This window comes from Opisthocomus hoazin, chromosome 4 (genome assembly GCF_030867145.1).
Source record: "Opisthocomus hoazin isolate bOpiHoa1 chromosome 4, bOpiHoa1.hap1, whole genome shotgun sequence".
In the NCBI taxonomy this organism is placed as follows: domain Eukaryota; kingdom Metazoa; phylum Chordata; class Aves; order Opisthocomiformes; family Opisthocomidae; genus Opisthocomus; species Opisthocomus hoazin.
Genome location: NC_134417.1, coordinates 85,287,930 through 85,301,906, shown reverse-complemented (window position 1 = coordinate 85,301,906; position 13,977 = coordinate 85,287,930). Strand labels below are relative to the sequence as shown.

At 39.2% G+C, this 13,977-nt stretch overlaps 1 protein-coding gene across 5 annotated transcripts in view; it reads left to right on the top strand.

Annotated features, from left to right (window-relative positions):
• Positions 1-13,977, top strand: part of RBM33 (RNA binding motif protein 33) — a 105,993-nt gene that overhangs the window by 30,167 nt on the left and 61,849 nt on the right. For 4 of the 5 annotated variants that reach the window (XM_075419772.1, XM_075419770.1, XM_075419769.1 and 1 more), the window contains exons 8-10: positions 5,184-5,392; positions 7,164-7,491; positions 12,757-12,815. In XM_075419772.1, coding sequence (XP_075275887.1) covers positions 5,184-5,392; positions 7,164-7,491; positions 12,757-12,815 — 596 coding nt within the window. The remainder of the gene's footprint in view (positions 1-5,183; positions 5,393-7,163; positions 7,492-12,756; positions 12,816-13,977) is intronic. The other variant, XM_075419771.1, reaches the window with a different exon arrangement.

Genomic DNA, 13,977 nt, shown 5'->3' with positions numbered 1-13,977 from the left:
TAGAGGCATGGAGTAGTCTATATGGGCAAGGGATATTTTGGCTGAGGTGCATTCCAAATGTGTTTTCAACTATTAGACCATATTTCTACATACCACACACAGAGCATGTGTTATTTATATGAAAGGTGCTGGTGGCTTTACCAAACGTAGTATTTTAAAAGCAAGAGTGCACTGGAATAGCTAAGTCTCTGCACGTAATCACAAGGTAAATGACAATTGCGTGCATTTTCATATGTCTGGATTTAGTCTATAGTTTAACCTAAAGACAAGACCCAGCCAATGAGTAGAAAAGCTGTAGTGGAGCTTGACTGTTTCCAGTTAGACTAATTTTTAAGTGTAATTTTAAGTGATTTGGGATGTAGCTCTGAGATACAAGGAAAAGGTGATGCCAGTGTGGATGATTCTGTAAACTGAAGAGCTTTTTTTGAAACTAATCTTTGGCAAAAATACAGTCTTGCTGTTGAGAGATGGTTTCTATCCATACTAATTTTTCATGTTCATTTGTTGATGAAGAGACCAAATGATTGACTATGTGGTGGAGAGCTAAACAGCAAAAAATACTTGTTTGCGTATAAATATCTGCTTGCTTTTGAGATTATAGAGCAAATTTTTGCAGATGCTACTGGTTTAAGAATGAAACTTCATTGCAGATCTACATCTCCTTACTTTAAAATCTGAACATAGTTGAGAAAACACTTAAAAAGGAATTAACATTTCAGTTGAAGTTACAAACGTAATTTCCATCCTGTCACATTTTGGTGACCTTTTGTGACAGCTTGTCTCTATTGGAGGAGTGCATTCTTACTTGCTGATTAAAGATGTCATTTGAAACCATTTTATTACCAGCAATAGTGAAATTAATCTTGACACTCAGAGACACTAGAAAAATAATTGCTGATTCACTGCATTAACTGTGTGTGTGAGAAATGTGCAGTCAAGATGAGAATAAGTGTGCGCTGGTAAAAAAAATATATTAAAATACAGAGTATTCTCATGAATGTAGCTGAGATCGATCTTAAACTTTTCTTTATCCAAGATAATGTAAGTAATGGTTTGAAAATTTTAAAGGAGAGGTATTGTAGAACAGCAATGCAGTTGGTTTCCAGAGATACTGAGTTTGGCATATTCGGTGAGAAGTATATAACTTCTTTCAGTGCATGTAGCTGAAGTCTTCCAGAGTTGGAATTACTGTTATGCTCTGGATTGAGGTACCTGTTAAGGAACGTGAAGAATGGCTTTGTTTGGCCTCACCAAACTAAAGTGTATTCTCTACCTAAATTACAAAACAAAACCTTACAATTATCCAGAGCCCTTTGGAGAGTGAGAACAAAGATTATTGGGTATGGTAGTGCTTTTTGTTATGTCCTGCTTAGCTGGTTTATGTTCAGTCTGATAACTAGTGGCTGAGATTTTGGGCAACACTAGGAAATTAAAAGGAATGATTTCAGTGTTGTGCCGTTGCACTGTGTGCAGAAGCACATAGTGTAATCAGGTTGCAAGTCTGGATGATAGGGAGAAAAATGTTAAAACGAAGGCGAACATTTGCTGTCTCTCTGAGTTTAGATTGCAGAAGTATGTAAATCCGTATGTATGTTTTTTTAATAGCTGTTCTGGCATGTGATTTATGTTGTAAATCTCCACATTATCCAGAATAATAGGGATTCTGGGATTCTTAAGTCTGGGGATTTGAAATGGCGTTGCTCTCGGAGCTGTGCAAGGCAGATGTAGCCAGAGAGCCGTGCTCAGGGTTGGTGCAGCCAGGAGCGGGTGGCCGTGAGCTGCAGCATGCTGCACACCCTGTGCGGGGCACGGCAGAGTCGAGCCTGGCTCAGTGCGTTTGGTCACAACACACACAAGCTCTTAGCCAGGGAGAATCGGTGGGCTTTTTCATGTGAATACCTGGATGTGCTTTGGGAGAGCCTAGGGAGGGAAAGAGGATCTCTTCTTCCTTGCTCGTCACCTCTTTTCTAGCTAGCAGTCTGATCTTGCTTTCAGGGAAGACTGGGACTACTTTCCTTGCTCTCCTCCCTGCAAAACTGTCTTCCACACAGTCTTCTCTCCTTGATCTCTTTGTCTGGCACAGTGCCCTCACATTCGATAACCAGCCCACCTGAGCTGACTGTATGTTTTGCTGCATGGTGACTGATAGCAATAAAAAGCACTTAAGGTATTCATGAGCTTAGCTCATTGCATGAGTCTTCACTTTTACAGTCTGTCTCTGAGTCTCTGAACCTGCAGTTTCGTGTGTAAGCAAAATTCTTCACAGACTAGGACACTGTTGCCTTCAGTGGCATGTTGTGGGGGAAGTATACTTGATCTTAATGTAATCTTACATTCCTTTTTTTAATGAAGTAATTAAATGGTTATATTGTACTTCTGTGGTCATAGATGTATGAAGGTAATGATGCTTGCTGCAGTGAATTCATGGGGGGTTTTATTTTGGTTCAGATATTTTTTCCAAGGTCAGTGTTACAAACATTTTCACTTTTCTGGCAGGAAAACTGAAGATATGGACTGTGCCTTTAAAGACACAGCCTTTAAAGTTTGAGAACTTTCGTGTAAAGTGAGTAGGAAAACAATTTATTAGTTTTTATTTTAAAGAGAGTGAAAAGTACCTGCACATCAAAGATCAGCAGGACTGACTTTGCCCTGGATGTGGTCATCCCTCCCCCAAGCTTAATCAGTGTAACCCCCTGAAGCCATTTTTTTTGGAGCAGCCCATTCTTCCTTCGAAAGCTGTTTTCTAATCAGTGTCCTTCAATATGTGCTCAAGAGGCTGAGGGGCTCAGACGTGATCTTGCTTTGTAGGAAGCCTAACTCCATTCCCAGGTTCATTAAGAATTGCTTTCCTTACCTGTGGCTTCTAATCTGTTTAATAGGAAATAGCTTCTTATCATCTTGAATGAGTATCAGTGGCCGGTACTTGTTGCAATGACTGAACTTTGCTTTCCGAAGTACCTTGCTGAGTTCAGGGTTGTGTGGAAGACGGCAGAAAAATTGCCCTGCCTGTCCTATTCTTGGGGAAAAAAAGAAAATTTTCCAGCCAGCAGCATGCCCAGGATGCCCTGCAGGATTTGGATCCTCTCTGGTTAAAGGGAGGAGAGCTATTGCTTTGCCATGGAATGACACCATTTCTTCCCATAAGTATATGGGAGCTGGTAGTTTTTCTTTCCTGCAGACCAACTCAAAGCCCAGGTTAGCCCTTTTGCACTTGCAAGCCTGTGAAGAAACTGAACTTGCTGCAGGTCTGGACAAGAAGGAGGCTTGAATTCAGAGCCCTGTTTTCCCCCATTAAACCAGCTTTTTTCATGCCTGACAGCTAAGGATGAATAAGGTGGTGTTTTTAGTCACATCCAATGCATTTGATTGCTGTGGACAGGAGTACATTTGTCTTAATTTTCCTCAGAAATCCATAGTGTGCATGTTTAATACCATATAAAGACTTCACGGAGTGTGATTCCTTGCCCCTTTCTAAGCATGTGGTAAGATTTTCCTGATAAAGCCCTGATTGTCTTGGGCTCTGCCGATCTCTTGAGGTAGGTGTTAGGGCAAAGGTAGCATTTCATAAGAGTATCTGGTGAGATTGTAAATTAAGGCTTTATGCCACATAATTGCAATATCAGAGAGGGGGAGAAAAGGAGGTAGAGAAACTTGTCACCAACATGCGGAATTGAAAAAGGAAACTATATGGCAGATCCTGGGCTTTTAGGAGTCTGTCTTGTTTGCTGTGTTCTTAGATGGTCAGCAAGTTCTGAACTTTCTTTCCAAAATTAGAAAGCCTCTGCTTTCTGGAGGTGCTGAATACTTCTGAAATCTGGGACATACAAATTTACAGTCTTTGCAGCTCAGTTGTGCGGGTAGTTTTTGTAGCCAAGTAAGAGCAACTGCTGCAGTGGGAATGCGTGGTGCTCACCCTTTTCTGCCCTTCTGTCAATCCTCAACTTCAAAGACTAATTGAGATTCCTCATGAAGATGTTTAAGATGGTGGTTTAAGTAGCTTTGGCTATTAGACTCCCAAGAAATTGTAATAGTTTTTCAATTGCCTTAGTTACGTATTCTTGATGGAGGATATATAGTGATATGGAGACATTGTAGTAGTCTCACCTACTGGCTACAAACTATTTTTATTCTGATCTTCAGATATTATAGCCACTATGTGTGGTATCAGTAAGTAAAAATGCTTTGTCCTGAAAAGGGGCCCCTGTATCCAGTGTCCTTTAACATTAAGAGCAGACTTTTTAAATGGAAGACTGGAAGTCTTGCACTAATTGCCATTTCCATTAATTCAAAATATGTTTTTATTTGCCAGGAGTGTGTTTCTTGTAGAGTAGTTTAATTTTTCCCTGTTAGAGGCAGAAGACAAGTTGAGAGGTAACAAGGATTTGACTGGAACATGGTGAAATCATCAGCTGCATGTTTGGGTTAAGGTTGATCCCCTTTAAGTCAGTGAAACCTGGTGAGTGGCACTGCTCATACTGTCACAGTGTGTTTCCTGAAGTTTGTTGTACACTTGCTCTGTATTTCCAAGTAATTTAATAACCTGGACCTGTTACTGCATGGTTTTCTCTTAAAGTTATCAGCACTGTCCCAGGTTTCAAGCAAATCTGACAGTGTTCTTGAGTACCATCTGTTCTCTGGTGTTTACCTGTGATTGAGTTGGGTGGGTGTTATCAGTGGCCATATATTTGACTGGAGCTGAGCACAGATTTTGAAGTGTGCTCTCTCTTAAGTGGAATTACCACTTGTGAAGTATAGACTCGACATACCCTTTACTGAAAAGTTTACTGGGGATTTCACTGTACAGCCTGACATGTCTGCAGATACCTGAGATACTGTTTAAGATAACACAGATGTGACAAGAGCCACAGCCTCCTTTTACGGCATAAGGCAAATTTCAATAGCACTTAAAAAAAAACAAACAACCAAACCTTTTTGTTCATGTTTGTTTCATTTACCTGCTGCTTTTTGCCTGTGCAACAGATACAAGTATCCATGTGCTTTTCCCTTTTATAGATGACTTTAATGAAATGTTAACATGCCACCTAAAGGAGATTAAAGTGCCTGCAAATTTTATGTTAGTTACAGGGATGCTTCTCGAGTTCTAGCAATGTTTTTTTCCTTATGTTTTCCATTTTTTCAGCATGAAGCTAAAATATTTTTTTCCCCCCATCTCTTTTTAACAGAACTTTCTGCAGAAGCTAAAGCAGCATTACTTGAATTTGAAGAGAGGGAAAGGCAGCTTAAACAGGGACGATACGGCTCAAGGAGAGGAGGGCGAAGAGGAGGCTCAATTATGTGCCATGGAATGGGAGAACAAAGGAGAGACCATAACGATAGGGGAAGAATGAAGGATCACAGGCCTGCGCTGCTGCCAAACCAGCCATCAACAATGGTACCTTTTAATCCTTAGTATTCTTTGAACATACTTTCATGAAATTAGGGCGAAATGCATTCTAAGTCATGAATCTTTATGAAGATGGAATATATATTCCAGTGTACACTTTTTGCGTTTTGAAGGTACTGTTAGGCAAGATGGGCTTTGCGTAACATGTTGATTGTGAAAGTATAAGCTTAGTCCTGTTATCCATCTCAACTTGAGGAATCTCAAGGCCTCCAAATGAAAAGTGGATTACGACTTACACAATGCAATCAGGCTTACCTACTGGTTTGCATAAGGATGGAGGAAAAAGTTAATTCCTCTGAGAAGTCCTCTACGTGCAGTGTGGAAACATGTTCACTCCCACATTACTGATAGTAATTTAGTTTTCTGTAAAATATTTCTTGGCTTTGTTAAGACTAATATTTTTGCTGATAATTCTAATATAATCTATTTGTATACCTGCCATGCTACTGTGGAGGTGCGTAAAACCCAAGGAAAGTAATCACCACTAGATAAATTCGGATCTTGGGATTTCAGATGAAATTTAACTTTGTTACTTCCCCCCCCCCGGGTGCTTTGTATCACAAACTAAAGATATTACTTTTCCCATCCACAAACAAAAAGTAAGTGTGTGATGAAGAGGTAGCCCACACTCATTTTTAGCTCTCATAAAATGTACTGGAAGCTGAGATTGTAGAACAAAGCCTGTGTGTGTCTTTGCAGGACAAGGTCATCTGCGTTAAAGGGGATTTTTTTCCCAACAGCAGTAACTCTAGGTGCTGATCGCTAACAGGAGTTGGTGGACATCTCAGCGGTTGAGAACTCTGCAGTAGAATATTTCATGCTTTTAAAACAGTGAAGGTGGAATCATTTTTTTTCTGTATTGCTGCAGTCTTCCCTAGTTATTTTAAGCTTAAGTGTTGTAAACATGTTGTGCTCATCACAAGATCTTCCTGTGCACACTTTGTAGCTGCTTTGCTTTATGTATACGGCTGCTGGAAAAAATGATGTGTCACATCTTTGTTACTAGAAGGTTGCCTATTTGGAACTCTTCTTGCACTTCCCATTCGGAAGATACTAGACTAGGACTGATATCTACTATCAGTGAGTTCAGAAGCAGAAGAATGTCTCTGAAGAGAAACATAATTTTTTTTTTTGTTTTTGCTATCAACTGATTTTGGCCATTTGTGTTTGAGACTGTTGAGCAGCAAGAGACTTTCTTATGTTATGAAAGGTACCTTTGAAAAGTATCTTTAAAGTAGTTTTTTTCTTCAAGCAGTATGTATAGATGAGCTGCACTGATATCTTAAGAATTTAGCTTAATTTGTGTTTTGACTTTTGTTGCTACTCTTATGTCTGTTTTCTCAGCAAGGCTCTTGTATGCATGAGACAAGAGGTAGTGGATTTGTTTTGATACTAAGAGTCAGATTTCTGGTGCTCATCACATACGCCTTGTTGCAGCTGATGAATTTCCAGTGACAGATGCAGAACCCTACATGTAAAACTAGACAGTTCCACTGTTAAAAACAAGTGAATGAAAGTCTGCGTTCCCTGTGTGCTTCCTTGCTCTTTGCAGTCCTCTCCTTCACATGAGTGTCTTCGATTGTTTCTTTGCGTTCCTGTGCTGATGATTCTTAACAGTTCCAGTTGATGATGTGGGAAAAGTTTTTCTGTTCATGTTTGGCCTTGATTGTTCTTCGAAGGTGTCTTGGTTTTGTGCTGGTTTATGTCAGGATATTTTAACTTTAAAGCCTATTGACTTTATTCTTTTGTCTGACTTTAGACTCATTCACAGAGGTTAATTCCAACACACCAGCAACCTGTTAGGAGTCTGTTCCAGCAGCACCAACAGCAGCAGCAGCACCAACAGCAGCAGCAACAACAACAACAACAACAACAGCAGCAGCACCAACAGCAGCAGCAGCAACAGTTACAATCTCTGCTTCCTTTACAGCATCAGCATCATTCTTCTCCTCCTCCAGGGCTACATATGCCCCCTCAGATAGAAACGCCTAGAATAATGATGACTCCACCTCCAGTGACACCTCAGCAACCGAAGAACATACACATAAATCCACATTTCAAGGGGACAGTAGTGACACCTGTACAAGGTGAGCTTTCTGAATACCTCCCTAGTCATGCGAGTGTGGCTCATCTTATTCTTTGCCAGAGATGCAACAGTTTGTGTGTTTATCACTTCACGGAAATGTGCTTCAGGCTGATATTTTTTCCTTAAGCTCAAAACAAATGTTTTGCCTAAAGTAAGACATAATGTTGTTGGACTGTGGCCAGCTGAACTAGTAAAGCCTTTTCAGCTTGTTTATCATCTTTGTTACTATACTGTAAAGCCTGCAAAGAGCAGTAAAAATGAAAACTGAAAAGAGAATATGCTTTTTAAAATTAGCAAACGTCACTTTTCAAAACTAGGTAAGTACTGCAGTTTATGATTTCCCACATTGTTCCAAGCTGCAGCCAAGCATACACAAAATGACCACCCACCTGTTTCAGTGAGAGTACGCTGAGGCACTCCTTGCACTGTAGTTGCTCTGTGAAAGGTATCAGCTGCTGTCCTTACTTGACAAGATACATGCCTTCGGTTCTCCTTGCAGTGCCACATTTGTGACTGTGATTCATGGCCTGCAAGTATGCTTTTTCCATAACTTAACACAAGCATTCTTTGGGCCACGCTTTTTAATGCAACTCTCAGCAGCGCTGTTAACATTACTACTTATTTGGGAAGTGTTTAATCCCTAAGAGGATTTAAAACAAAAAAAGACACCTATATAGCTCTGATTTGTGATTCTGTTGGGACTAGAAAAAGTAAGGAAATACATATAGATTTATACATATTTACCATTGGGTTTTCTGTATCTCCCCCCCCATTCAAATCAGCAGAACTCTGTGCCAGTGCTATGTTTGCTTCATGTATTTGACCAATGAAAGGTAGGAAATTGGCAGTGTAGGATACTGCCTGTTGATAGAGATCTATTAGATTTCTAAACAGATGGCTTCATGTTAGCTGCATTGTAGAGATTATTTTGCTTTTTCCTGTCTAATAGAATCAGTGCTTCCCACCAAATTATGCATCAGGACAGATTATCTGGAAGCAGTCCAAAAGGTCCTTTAGTCTTGGATATATGCCTTCTCTGTGTTTTCCTCTGTGTTTTCCTAACATTTACAAAGCAGCAGTTACTGTTCTGTATAAAGTAAAAATTGTTTTTAGGCTATTCTAGATCCCTCTCCTCTCTCCCCTTGAAACAGTTAACAAATCTTCTGCATCTAGGTGAACAAGTTTCCTCCTAATGCCAGCAATGTCAGCTGAGGATTTTTGCTTTTGCCTCGTGTCAAAAGTATACCAGTGTCAAAAGTATACCAGTGTATCTCCTTTCTTTTGTCTAGATTTTTTTTTTTTCACATTATGAGGTGGCTTCAGGCTTGTCTCGGCCTTACCACTACATCTGTGGCACCATGGATATTCCAGGAGCCTTGCTTTATCTTGGCTTGCATGATCTTTTTTTCTGTCACTACTTGCAGATCCTCATTTTAACAAAGTTGTGTAGCTCCTGCATGTTAGATATTCAATACTGGATTTTTAATCGGTTTTTTAGATCTTATACCTGCTAAGTTTGTGTGCACATACATTTCTTAACTGGTGAAAGTCTAGTCGTCCTCTCAGAATGAACAGGCCTGGAGAATGAGTGATCCATTTTTGAATGGTGCAAGACCTGTACTTCAGTGAGGAAGATCTTTGCTATGTGTATCGATGGCAGCTGGTTCTATGAAATACCTTTGCTGTCTGTTTTACTGAAGGAATCCTCAGCAAGACTACTGAATATTTCTGCTGATAGATGTGCAGCATACTATTAAAAGCAGTCTTTTAAATCACTGTAGAATTTTAATCTTCTTGATTAGAGAGCGTGTTTAGGAAGCTGAGTCTTCTGCAGTGGCGGAGAGTGGTGGCCATCTCAGTCTGCAGCAGTGCAGTTATGTTACATGAAAATATACATTTGCACACCTAAGGAAAATGTGTAGGAAATCAGTAGCCTTGTTCAGGAAAGATAAGCATGATTCTAAAATCTTCAGTTTGCATTGACGTTTGCATATTAAGATGAATTTTTAAAGCAGTCACTGCAGGCAAATGGTAGACAGAAATTCCAGTGTAGGGAGAGCTGTTCCGAACTTCCTCTCAAGGAGCCCTCTGCAGTTTAGTCTGTCTGCCTGAGGCCCCTGTAGGGAGAGACTGGTGGTTGACAACATCAGCGTGTGTGTTTCACATGCAGAGTCATTTATTTTGGGGTAGCAGGATGTATGAAAGATCAGATTGATTTCGTGTTCTTGATGTCCTGCCCCTTCTTGGCTGTATATATTTCTGGGAAGAGGGTTTTTACACACTGGAGAATACAGTCAGGTAGGTGCAAAGTTTATTGGGATTCTGTTGTCGAAAATGTGATGCCTGGAAGCTAAAAATGCCACGTCTGGAAGTGCATGATATGCACACTTAGATTCTGGTAATTTTAATGGTGTGCTGTCATGTTTTAGTGTAGGCTGGCATTTTTTTCCTCTCTAATTTTATGGCAGGATTAAGCTCACATACGTCTAATTGTCAGCACCAGGGACAGTTTTTCTAACTGCAAATCTTAGAAATATACATTCTCAACATCATTTTGGTGTGTTAGCCTTGAAATGCATCGAGTATCGGTGTTTTCTAAAACAGACTCAAACCTCCTGTAATTTTTTATGAAATTTTCGTGGTAATAAAGCAGCATGTGTAAGAGCTCTGGTAGCCAGCTACTTCAGCCTGGAAGTGAGTTGAAGCACTCTTGAAGAATCCTGTCATTGTCTTACTCCTTTGATGTCTCAAAGACAAATCTCTTACAGTGGCTGCCATCTCCCTGCCCAGCCTTGAATCTTGGTTCAAAAAAATAGTTACTTTCAAGTCAGTTTTGTTTCAAACAGTTTTCTATTTTTAATCTTTGAAGCTTCATGAGTGATTAAGGAGGACTCTATCAAAACCCCTCAAACGGTTGTGGGGCCTCTGCGCATACGTGCTGCAGATACGTCAGTCGACGTTCAGCTGTGCCTTTTGTGCTGTGTGAATCCCATGTCTTTTAGTTCCTTGCTTGTCATATAGTTATCTCTCTTCTTTGTGTCCTGTTGTAAGTAGTAATTTTTGGCTGAATGCATGTCCAAATTTGAATATGGTCAACTTACAAATACTGGAGGACTGTACATAGACGTACTGCGAAATACTATTTCAACCTGTGATAAAGGTATTTAATTTATTTTTCCCTTAATGTTTATACCACAGATAACTATTTCAAGGATACTGTGGTGCTGCCAAAATTGACATGAACTAATAGGCAGTTTATGGCAGCTCGGTAGATTAGTATGCCATTTACCTTTTTAAAAACTGTTTTGGTGTCTTGGGAAAAATTACATTCTAATTCTCTTAAATAATCACTATGGGAATTGCTTCTTCATCTTTTCAGGTATAGTATTGGAATTTATAGCTAAAAGCAATTTAATCTTACAATATTGTCTAACAACATGCTGTGTATTATTTTTTGAAACATACTTTTCAAACCTATGGAAGATTTGACATCGGGAAAATGAAAGCTTATTTGAGACTTCTTTGCTGCTTCAGCAAGTGTCCAAGGATTGAAAGGGCACAGAGTTTGAACTATCTTTCATGAGTATTAAATTCATTTGCTTAAAATATATAAATATATATCTCTCTCTATGCTACTGCCAGAGGCAGGATACCGAAATAGACACAAGTGCCCTGTTCAGTTGACATTTCTCTGCATTTCTCACCTTATGCGATTTTTCTCAGTGCCTCTCTGACTTGTAATACCTGAGCTATTTTAGTCCTATGTCTGTCAAGAGCACCCTGTCAGTTTTTTCCAGGTGGCCATGGCTGGTTGATATTGACAGATGTTCATTAGATGCCGAGATGAGACTGTTCAACTAACGTGCTTGTGTAACCTGATCCAAAGTTTGCGCGCAGTCCTTTGGCGCGGAAGGGCTGGTGCAATTAGTTTACCCCATCAGTACCTGAACTAGTAAACCACAACTGCTTAACGAAAGTGGATAGAAGGCAGACATGGGCATGAACTAAAAATAACCACTAAGGCATTAGTTCTTGTGCCTCAGTTACCAAGGAAAAAGGGATTTTTGAGGCATCTTAGCAAACTCTGTTGGGAAATGCAGGTAGTTTAATGGAGAAGTTGGATGCATTTCTTAATATCTTTCCTGCTCTGAAGTGTAATACAGTAGTTGTCTACAAAGTCAGTGTTTAACCCTGTGTGCGAAACATTTTCCTGTCACTCTCTGAAATGCTAAAAACAACTTGAAGAAAAATAAACTTACTAGAAGTTTTTAGTAGATGAGCAAACAGGTTCAGTGGTGTTTGAATGCTTTATTGAATTTCTCTAAGCCTTGTATTTAACATTGAAACATTTGTACTTTTAAGCACTAGACAACTCGGAGAGGGAAGAAAAACTGCACTGAAAAATGGGAAATCTGTCATTACACTTCGTACTGGGGATTCAAATACAGATTCAGTCCCCAGGGTGATCCAGCAGTAGATGCTTTGTGCATTATGCCATAACATTAAGTGAATGTTTTGGGAAATATTTTTTGAGACTAGTCTTTTGAAGGGCAGTTGTATGGATAAGTCATCTATGTTAATCCCCCTGAAATGCTAAGTTTGGAGGTTATTTTTCAGGAAAAGGATCTCCTAGTTCTGCTTGGTGTCTCTTTATCAAATAGCAGCCTTTCATGAGATCGGCAGTTCTGATGACACGAATTGTGATCACAGTTCCATGTACCAGTACGGCGGCAAGGCCAGATAAGCAGGTTTTGCTTGCTGTTAATTGCCGCTGTCTTGCCTTATTTTACCCTCCTGTGAGCTGTGATTTATACCAGATAGTCTCTCCTGCCCATGCTTGCTGTGGGAGGTTGGTGGTGAGACTGGGAGATACATAGGAAATCTTGAGGGGCGTGAAGCTGAGAAGGCAAATTAATCATGTATCCTTCTGTTTGAGACATAAAATTATTGTTGGAGTCTCTGTCAGCTTTATTCAAGAGACATCTTTGGCTGAATAAGTATTCTAGTTTTCCTTCCTGTAAGAAGGAGCAATTTAATTCTGGAAAATGCGGAATTAAATTATGTAAATTAACTAGGAGAATCCTAATTGCCCTGTTGCATGTTGTAGGGGAGGGAATGGTTGCTTGAAGTTAATTGTAGGAACTGTGACATGTGAGGGTAAGTGTTGCAGATTTTAATCATGGCTTCTTACTGCAACTGCTTTTGGAAATAACAGCAACAACTGTTAGGTAAAACAAATGGTGTTAAAAGGTGCTTCTTGTTTCAGTGCCCTTGCTGCCAGTTCCAGCCCAGCCCAGACCTGCTGTAGGACCCCAGAGATTTCCTGTGAGTAGCAGCTGTTTCTTCTTCTCTGATATGGATAAGCATACATTTGCAAGGAAATATTAATATAGCAAATAAAAGCTGTTCTAGTGAAATATAATTTTAAGGATTTGTAAATATTGACAATACACTCTGCAGTTGAAAATGTTTGTTAAAAGCTTAAGGTCAATGGATTTTTGAGGGTAGAATTAATTCTGTTTAACTGTAAAATTGTTGAACCAGTCTCTCCAGTGGGAGAGGCATGAATGCACCTTGTCTTAAAGAATATGGGCTTCATTTTATTACTTGAATTCTATTTATACAAAAAGAGCCGTGTTTTATTTGAAATAATAAAATGTTATTTGAAATAATCCCTAGGCTTAAAAAGCAGTAATATATATTTATTGCAAAAATCAGCAATCATTTTGATCGTTACTTCAGGCATTTAAATGCTCTCATGTTTTTACATAAAAAATGGGAATGGCATTGCAGGACCTTGCTTTCTCTTATGTTTCTAACTTCTAAAACAAGGCCTTCAGCTGCTTCATTAGGTTAATTTGACTTGATAATTTTTTTCAGTTCTGTGAGTGGAGTGCACACTTCTAGACCTTTTCTTATCATTTCAGAGTTCTCTTCTAAATTTTTAGTTCAAGTGGTTTGATAAGTATCAAAAGAAGCAAAAGACACAATAGTTCATTCAATATTGCTGTAAATATTTTAAAGACCCATATATTATGTTTTCCAAATACATAAAACAAAAATTATCCTCTGTTAATGTGTACAGTATCGAAGGAGGAAAATAGATGTTTGTGAATGTCTGTGTAGTATCACACAGTAAATAACTTGCATAGAGATCAGATGTATTTGAAAGAAGCAGATTTCAGAAACCTGCTGTGACTTTTGATTGCCATGTGCATACCTGGTTGTTTCTGATGGAGAATATTTTTCATACAGGACATCTAGTTGAGGAATTGTGATGTCCATATGTTGTACAGTAACTCGAGTTTTTAAATTGCCATGTTTCTTCTGTGAAGTATAAAAAGATTTAGCATTACAATCGCAGTTTAGTTAAGTAAATTCATGTCACGTAATTTCATCATCAACACTTCAACTAGAGATTTTTCTACTAAAAAATATTGCGGTTTTCAGAGAAGTAGTTTTCTGCAACAGCCTTTAGCATTATGTG